The following is a 9,925-nucleotide window of genomic DNA, read 5'->3' on the forward strand; positions in this document are numbered from 1 at the left end:
CTTAAAAACCATGTTCTTTTTTTAGAAATGATGAATGTGAACCTACAAAAACAAATTCTAGCCAATCACTTAATTAATACTCCTAAAATTATGCCTCATCATATAATCATAAATAATAAAACTGAAGTTTCTTCTAATGCTGTAAGTGAAATTCAAAAAAAAAAAAAAAAAAAAAAAGGCTAGAACTGGTTCCTCTTTATATGAAAAGAGGAAAAAAATATATATATATATATATATATATATATATATATATATATGTATATATTTTTATTTATTTATTCATATTTATCTTTTTATACACACATTAATTAAAAATCTAATGAAGAATTGTTTTTCATGTATTAAAATAAAAATAAAAATATATATCCACATATTTATATATATATATGTGTATTTATAATTTTTTTATTTGGGGCTTAAAGAAAAATAGGGGCACGCACAAAATTATTATATATATATATATATATATATATATATATGTGTAATATTTATAATATTTGTATGTGTGACCATTGACAAAATAAAAACATATACAAATATCAGATGGAATATAATAAATAAATATATAAAAAAAAAAAAAAAAAAAATGATGCATATGTAATATATATATTATATATATGTTTACATTTTTATATCATTAAATATGTAGAAATTCCTCTGAAAAGAACTGTATCTAAAAAAAAAAAAAAAATAATAAAAAAAAAATGATGTGTACCATCAATTAAATATATATATATATATATATATATAATAATTTATTTGAAGGAAATAATTAAAGAAAAAACAAAATTTATAATTCAAAAATGTAGATTTTTTTTTTTTTTTTTTATATTATTGCAAGGTAAAAATATAAAGATTATATGTTTGTATTGGGTTGAGAAAATATTATTAGTATATATACATTTAAAATGTATAAGGTATTATGATTTTATAAAAAATATATATATATATATATATTTATATATGATGAATAAAAGATTGTTCTGTGGTAATTCTTTGTGTAATAATATTTTATATAATAAGTTTATAAATAATTTTCTTAGTCCATTAATTATCTGAAATTTTTTTTTGTCATACGTGAAGTCCAAATGTATAAGTAATAAAAAGAAAGTAAGCTTCATTTTATAAGTAATATATAAAAAAAAAAAGATATATTGTAAATAAAATGGAGATTTTATTATCATCATTAAAGAAAAGAAATATGTTTAATAATATATATGGTAATACTTTTTCTACTTATATGATAAAAAATATTTATAATAGTAATAAGATAAATAATTGTAATTATGATGGATATAATAATTTCATAAAAACATTCAAAAGATATAAAATGGTTAAGACTAGTTCTTATAGAAGAAAAGCAAGGAGCTCACCTAATGGGCAAGGTCAAAAAGCTAAAATCGGAATTAAACGATTAAGTGGTGAATATGTGAGAACTGGACAAATGCTTGTTAAGCAAAGAAAAATTATTTGTTTTAATTATGAAAATAAAACTAGAAGAAGAAATTTTAAATATTATCCTGGAGAAAATGTTAAAGTTTCTAAAAATACTAGTCTAATCGCTTTAACCAATGGTCGAGTTAAATATACTTTTCATGTTCTACATAATATTTTTCTTGTTAATATAATACCAGAAGAATTAGAAGAATTAAAAGAACATGATTTATATAGATATAGAACTGAACATGTAAAATCTTATGAAGAAAATAGAAGTCTAATCTATCTTAGAATGAAAAATCTTATTTCATTTCCAAAATTTAAACAAACACAATATATCAGACCACCTCTTAAACCTCAATTCTTAACCAAATATGATATATATGATAACCCCACACTTCAAAAGGTTCCTGTATTATATCATAAAAGGAAATAAAAATAAAATAAAATAAAATAAAATAAAAAAAAATATTTACAAGTCAAACATGTGAAATGTGTAATAAATATTATGTATAGTTAAAAGTGAAAATTTTTTTTTTTTTTTTTTTTTTTTCTCATAATAATAAACAACTCAAAAAAATTAAATACATAGATGGATTAAATATACACACATATATATATATATATATATATACATATATTTTTTTTTTTTTTTTTATAGTGCATTGTAATTATCGTCACTTAAATAATCATAGTATTCATTAAAGAAAATTTTATTATATATATAATTAAGCTTTGTATGTTTAAATTTGTCTACATATTGTATGAAATCATTTCTGCTTATGTAGAAATTTTTTATAAAATCTTGGGTTTGTGAAGATGTTAGAAGAATAATATTATGTTCTAGAATTTTATAATTATGTTCAAATATAAAAGAAAAAGACTTATAAGTATGTTGTTTAGATTCTTCACTATTTAATAATATATGTTCATTATATGTATTTATTTTATTACATGGTTTAAATACATCTGTTTCATTTATATTTTCAGAAAAAGGAATAATATTCTTCATTATATATTTAAATGTATCTACTCTATTTATAATATTAAATATTATTTGAATAAAAACATAATCCTTTGGTGATAAAAATGATAATTCAAATATATGTTGTATAAATGACTGATGAATTTTTATTAAATCATAAAACTTTTGAATCCTTAAAATTTTTTGAAAGAATATAAAATAATTTTTACAAATATTCATATACATTAAATAATCATATATAACATTTATTATAAAATGCATTTCTGATCTTATTTTATATAAATCATTTAAAATGTCATTAAATATTTTTATATTCTCAAGAAATTTACTTATCTTCTTATAATGTATAAAATTTTTATGAAATCCTACATTTATATATCTTTCTTTAGTCATAAAAGAAACATTACATGTATTCTTTGTTATATAACATGCACATGAATTTATATAATCTTCATTTTCAAATAAATGATTAGCTCTAATATTATTAATTATATGCATATATTTAAAATCCTTTTCTTTAAAGGTTTCCTTCATTATCAAATTCTCACTGCTCAGGGTGCTATTACTACTATGATGAGAATGCCCATCATTATATTTATAAGAATATACATCATGATATTTATAAGAATATACATCATCCTTTTTATAAATATCATTCCTAATCAAATCATTATTATTATCATTATCAGTTTTATCTTCATATATTCTGACCTTATTATTTTTTAACCTTGCAACCTTATTATTTTTTCCACGTACATTTAGGCCGTCCCTCTTGAATGGATGGTCTTTTAATTCTTTAAACTGAAAAATTGTAGGACGAGATAAAGTTGAGAATATTAAAAATATATTATTCAAATTTGATATACAAAAATATAATAAGGAGGTTAATCTATAAATGTTATTATAATAATTAACCACATTTTTATCAAAAAATATTTTCAAATATTTAGGTACCTTAATTTTAAAATGTATATAAAAAAATATTGTTGATATATCTGTAAAAAATATTTTGTCTTTATTCATAGATTTATTTTTCATATTACATGCTTTATAAAAATGCTTGTTTAAAAAATATTGTATAATCTTTTTATTTTTATTAAAAAATATATTATCATAACAAATATCACTATGATCCTCACTCTCTATTGTTGTGTTCAGGGTTTTATTTTTTTTATTATTATATAATAGACTACATAAAAAATAATGATTGTCAAGCATATCGTCAAATAATATACATTTCAATAAATATAAGTATATTAATAAATTCATATTTATTAAATAAGAATTTACCAATATTTTATTTGTTATATCAAAGTGATATTTTATAGGTATATATATAGTTCTATAAATAAAATAATTTATATTTTCTATTTCCAAATTTCTTATAAAACTATATCTTTCTTCTTTATATAAATTTTCTTTTTCATTATTATATTGAAAATCATCAATCGGATTTTTTAAAATTTCACTTTTATTATGAACATATTTCATATTATCATAATCATTATTACAATAAATATTTTCATTATCTTCACTGTTATTATTACTCTCATTTTTATTACTATCATCTTGTATGTATCCATCTTTTCTTCTTTTCTTTTCACATGCTTTATTATTACTATACAAGCCAAATGAAAATTTATCCGCACAATTAAAATTAAAAGAATTTATTAACTTATCAGTGTGCTCATATTCCATATCAAATTTTAACATCTCCTTTCTCATTCTTTCTTCATATCCACATTCTATATCTCTCATATTATGAGCACTCGATAATGAATACAATTGTTCTATATCTTCAATTACATTATTATTTTGTTTATTATAATTCGATATATTGTTCTTATAAGACAAATTATTTTTTTTCATATTTTTCTTTTCATTTCTATATAAACTATAATTTAATATATTTAAATATGATGAACAGGATTTTTTTATATTTTTTATATTTTTTATTTTATTTTTTATATTTTTTATTTTATTTTTTATGTTTTTATTATTAAAACATTTTCCTAATATTCTACTATTGATAATATTCAGATTATATTTATTATTTATTATAATTGTTGTTTTATTATTTTTTTTAATTTTTTTTTGGGAACGTTTTAAATCTTTTAAAATATATTCTTTGTTATTATATGAATATTTATTTATTTTATTTTTATTTTTATTTTTATTTTCTTCCTTCTTTTTCTTTCTTGTATGAACTTGATATATATCATTCGCTTCATTTTTTTTTGGATCTATTTTTTCTCTTTCCTCAGAAAAAGGTTCGCATTCTCTTTGTTCATACATATATATACCTGTAATATGGTTCCTTAGCATATTATAAAATATAACAAAGTCTTTTTTTAATTTTTTATTAATATTCGATTTTATTTTTTCATAAGAAGCTTCACATTCCTTTTCATTATTCCAATATTTAATGAACACATTTTCGCATTTGTCATTTTTTGTTCTGTTTATTTTATATTTGGGTTTGTTATGAAGTTGTAAGAAGCTAGCTATTTTGTTCATCGAGCTACAAAACAGTAAATTCACAATATCAGCATATTCATTAGAAATATTACATGTACTAGTAATATTAATCACATTATTTCTATTATTATTATTATTATTATTATTATTATCATATGTATTTGTGCATTTGTCATTTTCTGAATTATCCTTTTTTGGAATGGCTAGAAAAAAATACTCTTCGCTAGCTACACGTAAAATGCTGGATAGCAACGCTGAAATGAAATAAAAAAAAAAAAAATAAAAAAAAATAAAATAAAATAAAATACATATATATATATATATATATACATTTACACATATACATTTGTATAAACCCAATTTTGTGTTGTCACACCTGTATTATATATCATGTCCATAGAATAACCCAAAAAGATCGGAAGAGATATACACACATCGGACATTAAATATTTAGGGTCGTAATACTTGTTTCCATTATGATAAATAAAAAAGAAATGAGAAACTTCATTTGAATTAATTAAATACTCGAAATTATAATCTTTATTTATACCCATATATACATATGTAAAAAGAAAATATAATAATGGTTTTATCATTTCTAAAAAAAGAAACTTACATAATTTAGTAAGGTGTTTTTTTTCAGTATTCACAAAAATATGATAATAAAAATAAATATAATTTAATAATTCATTACCACGTGGATAAAAAAATAAAGAATTGTTATTTATATAATTTTGGTTTCTTAATAAATTATTTTCTTCTTTTTTATTTAATTTATTAATGTGTGTATGTTTATTATATATCATCATTCTATTATCCACGTTTAAAACGTTTTTAGATTCATCTTTCTCATTTATATATAAATTTACATTTCTATATATATTATTCTTATTATTATTCTTATTCTTATTCTTATTCTTCTTATTATTATTATTATATTTATAACGAGACAAACCATATATAGCATTCGAAAGATTATTATAATCTCTTATGAGTTTATTCTTTGTACACATTTTATTATTAAAAGATGATGAAAACGACAAATTATTATCATTTGCATTATAAAAATTAAAACGTTCTTTAAAAAACACTCCCTTTCCTTTATCGTTTATATAAGATGAACAAAGAAAATTTAAAAATTCAATACAATCACAATATTTTTTTATACGTATATATATATGGAAAGGATTCTTTACATCTTTATCATTAATAATATTTCTTATTTCATTTTCATATATTAATAAATATTTTCTAATACAATTAATATATGTAAAAAAAATATTACCTAATGGAATATGTTCATCTTCTATAATATTTTTATAATTTATTTTCATCTTTTTTTTTTTTTTTATATATTTTTCTTTTTCATATGTAGCTTTTTTATTATTACTTGTGCCTTTTTGAACTATGTTGAACTCTTCAAATGTAACTCTTTCATTATTTATTATTCTCGTAAACACAAATATGAATATTTTTATATATCTTATAAAACTACCGATCCTTGAAAAATACATAAGGATATGCAAATATTTTTGATAATAAAAAGTACAGAAATAATTTTGTAAAGGTTTAAAATAAAGACGTAATTTATTTCTGTTTTTCTTTTTTAACCATATGGCTAGCTTGCTATTAATACAAATGATATCTTTACTTATGTAAATACATTCTGATTTTTTTTTATAATTCCAAGAATGGATATTTTTGTTTTTCATATGCATATTTTTTTGGCCTGATTCTCCTAATAGGTATCCATATTTTTTCAGTTCATTTTTGGAATCCCTGCCTTGGAATCCATCCACATTTTTTACACTCTCAAAAATGTTTAGATTTTCCACAATATTTTGTTTGTTCAGAATATTTTGTTTGTTCAGAATATTTTGCTTGTTCAGAATATTTTGCTTGTTCAGAATATTTTGCTTGTTCAGAATATTTTTTTTGTTCAGAATATTTTTTTTGTTCAGAATATTTTTTTTGTTCAGAATATTTTTTTTGTTCCCAATATTTTTTGTTTCCTCAATATTTTTTTTGTTTACAATATTTTTTTTGTTTACAATATTTTTTTTGTTTACAATATTTTTTGTTTCCTCAATATTTCTTTTCTCCACACCTTTAATATATCCCTTGTCCTCTTTTTCTGTGTTTTTTCTTTTAAACGTGTCTGAATTCCTTCCAGATACAAATATATTTCCTTCGTATCCAAGAAGACAATTTAAAATATCCATTTTCCACATTTGACAATCTTTGTTAATATTTTCATTTTCCTTGTTGTAATTTTTTGATATAAAATTACATATTCTTGAGAATCTATTGAATATTATAAATCTGTATTCATTAATTCTACTATTAAGACTATTAACAATATTAGCATGTACAGATACATATATGCTATTAATTATTGTGAAGAAAGCGTTTTTATATTTTTCTTTTTTAGTGTGCATGATAATATTTTTTAATTTTTTTAATACATTAATATCGTTATCAAATGATTTTTTCCATACAAAATTTTCATTTTTTTTAAAAGGTGAGATTATAGATTTATTAGAACTGTTTAATGTTCTTTCTTTTATTTTTCCTCTTTCTATTATTTTATTATTATAAGAAGAACATGTAAGCATGTTCGTATTATCTGTAGGTGAATAATTTATGCACAGCATATTTTTTATAAAATCATCATCATTATCATCATCTTTATATATATCATTTTTATGGAATGACAACATTTTATTTTTATAATAATAATTAAAAATAAAACTATACAACAGTTGCTTGTTGTTCATATTAAAAGATCTATCTTGAACAATATCATTATTAAGACAAAAAGGGTTTCCTGTTTCTTTATTGTTTAATAAAAAGGTAGATTTATTTTTGTTACTATTGATATATATATTATTCACACTATTACAATAATTACTATAATTATTATAATTACTATAATTATTATATTTATTATAATTATTATAATCCAAATTTATATTATTATCATTGTTATCATTTCGTATTGATATCATTGAAGAAAATATAGTATTCAAGTTATTAAATGTGTCTTCTTTTAATTTGTTCTCATATTCATTAAAATGTGTATCTACAACATTCACATTAGAAGAACGTATAGCTTGTTGATAATTATATACTAGGACATTATTAATAGTATCATATTCATCATCATATATATTATTTTTATTCGTTTTTGTTGTAAATAAATTTATTTTTTTTAAAAAATATTCTTTACATTTTGAAGTTATATTATTCACTTGGTTTATATTTAATAAAAATTTTCTTGTATAAGAATTTTGAAATGATAAGATAAAATTACATAATGGTTTATATTTTAAAGTATCTAGATTTATAAAATTCATTTCATTGAAATTTATTTTTATTGGTATATATAATAATAAATTAAAAGATAATAGTTGTATATTTCCAATATTAATATCATCATCATTTTTATTTATTAAATAAAAATATTTTCTATTCATTATATTATTCTCATAATTATATGACATATTATTCATATCTTTCTTATAACGAGAAGAATCTTCTATATTATGCCTACAATTATAATTATATAAATCATTGTATATATTATTATGTGGGTCTTGTATTTTTTGTTCATTATATGAATTATAATTTTGTTTTGTATCCTTATATTTATAAATATCAGATAATAAAAATAAAAGACGTAGAAATTTTTTATGACAAGTAAATTTTGGTAACACAAAATGTTTGTTTATTTTTAAACTATCTATGAAAAAATAAGATTTCAATAATAAATATAAACACAAAAAGTCAAGATAATATTTATTTTTTATTAATATATAACAACAATATATCATACATGTATATAATTTACTTAAACAAAATAATTTATTATTCTTATAATCATTTGTATATTTATCTATATCAAAAATAAAAAAATTATTATTATTATTATTATTGTATATATATGATGGCATTATATTACTCTTGCCATCATTATCATCACAATTAAAAGAATTATCACAATTTTTAAAATTATCATCATTGTTATTATTATCTACATTTCCATATTTTATTTTATTTTTTTTTTTTTCTCCATAATATCTTCTTAGTAAATCATAATAACTACCATCACCTTTCAAATTCATATTAAAAATACATTGACCTGTTACATATTCTACATTATAATTATATTTATAATTATAAAACATATGAAAAAGTTCAAAATTCTTTTTTGTCTTATATAATATATTTGAATAAATTATTTCTTTTATTTCGTATCTTAACTTTTTTAAAAGATTTTCATCATGTATATTATATTTAATTAATTCAATATCACACCATATTTCAATACATTCTTGAAAAGATAAAGAAGAATCTGTTTTTAATTTAAAACAAGCTTTTCCCTTGTTTAAACGTTTATTATAAATATCCAACGTTGTCATTTTTTTTTTTTTTTTTCTTCCTATTTATTCACAAAAAAAATAAAAAAAAAAAAAAAAAAAATATAAATATATATATATATATATATCATATACATATTGTATATGTCAACCTTTTCTCAAGTTGTGTAACATGTTATACACCTTTTCTGTTTTTTTTTTTTTTTTTTTAAAGACAAAAAAATAAAAAGCATAAAAAAAAATAAAACGATTAAACAAATAATCTGTTGACAAACTCTTCAAAGGGTAGGTATGCAAACAATTATTTTTTTCCACACTTCTATGAAATGAATAAATACATATAAAAAATAAATAAATGTATATATTTATTTTTTTTATTCTTTATATTTTATTTTTTCATTTTTTATTTTCTCTATCCATTACAATTAACCCTAATTATTGTATGTAGAATTTTATAACATAATTATTTCATTTTATATAAAAAAAAAAAAAAAAAAAAAAAAAAAAAAAAAAAAAAAAAAAAAAAAAAAAAAAAAAAAAAAAAAAAAAAAAAAAAAAAAAAAAAAAAAAATTTAAAAAAAAAAAAAAAAAAAAAAAAAAAAAAAAAAAAAAAAAAAAAAAAAAAAAAAAAAAAAAAAAATTAATA

The 9,925-nt window shown here is 18.4% G+C and overlaps 2 protein-coding genes across 2 annotated transcripts; one reads left to right on the forward strand and one right to left on the reverse strand.

Moving 5' to 3' along the window:
• Nucleotides 1-1,165: 1,165 nt before the first annotated feature.
• On the forward strand, nucleotides 1,166-1,873 carry PGSY75_0316100 (putative mitochondrial ribosomal protein L27 precursor; the record flags this gene model as incomplete). Its single annotated transcript, XM_018784012.1, has 1 exon — nucleotides 1,166-1,873. The coding sequence occupies one exon, from the start codon at nucleotides 1,166-1,168 to the stop codon at nucleotides 1,871-1,873; it is 708 nt and encodes a 235-aa protein (XP_018643595.1).
• A 219-nt stretch (nucleotides 1,874-2,092) lies between these two features.
• Nucleotides 2,093-9,321, reverse strand: PGSY75_0316200 (hypothetical protein; the record flags this gene model as incomplete). The annotated part of the gene is made up of 2 exons (XM_018784013.1): nucleotides 2,093-5,154; nucleotides 5,277-9,321. 2 exons carry the CDS (start codon nucleotides 9,319-9,321, stop codon nucleotides 2,093-2,095), a joined length of 7,107 nt encoding a protein of 2,368 aa, XP_018643596.1.
• Nucleotides 9,322-9,925: the final 604 nt, after the last annotated feature.

The sequence above is a fragment of the Plasmodium gaboni genome, chromosome 3 (genome assembly GCF_001602025.1).
Source record: "Plasmodium gaboni strain SY75 chromosome 3, whole genome shotgun sequence".
NCBI lineage: Eukaryota > Apicomplexa > Aconoidasida > Haemosporida > Plasmodiidae > Plasmodium > Plasmodium gaboni.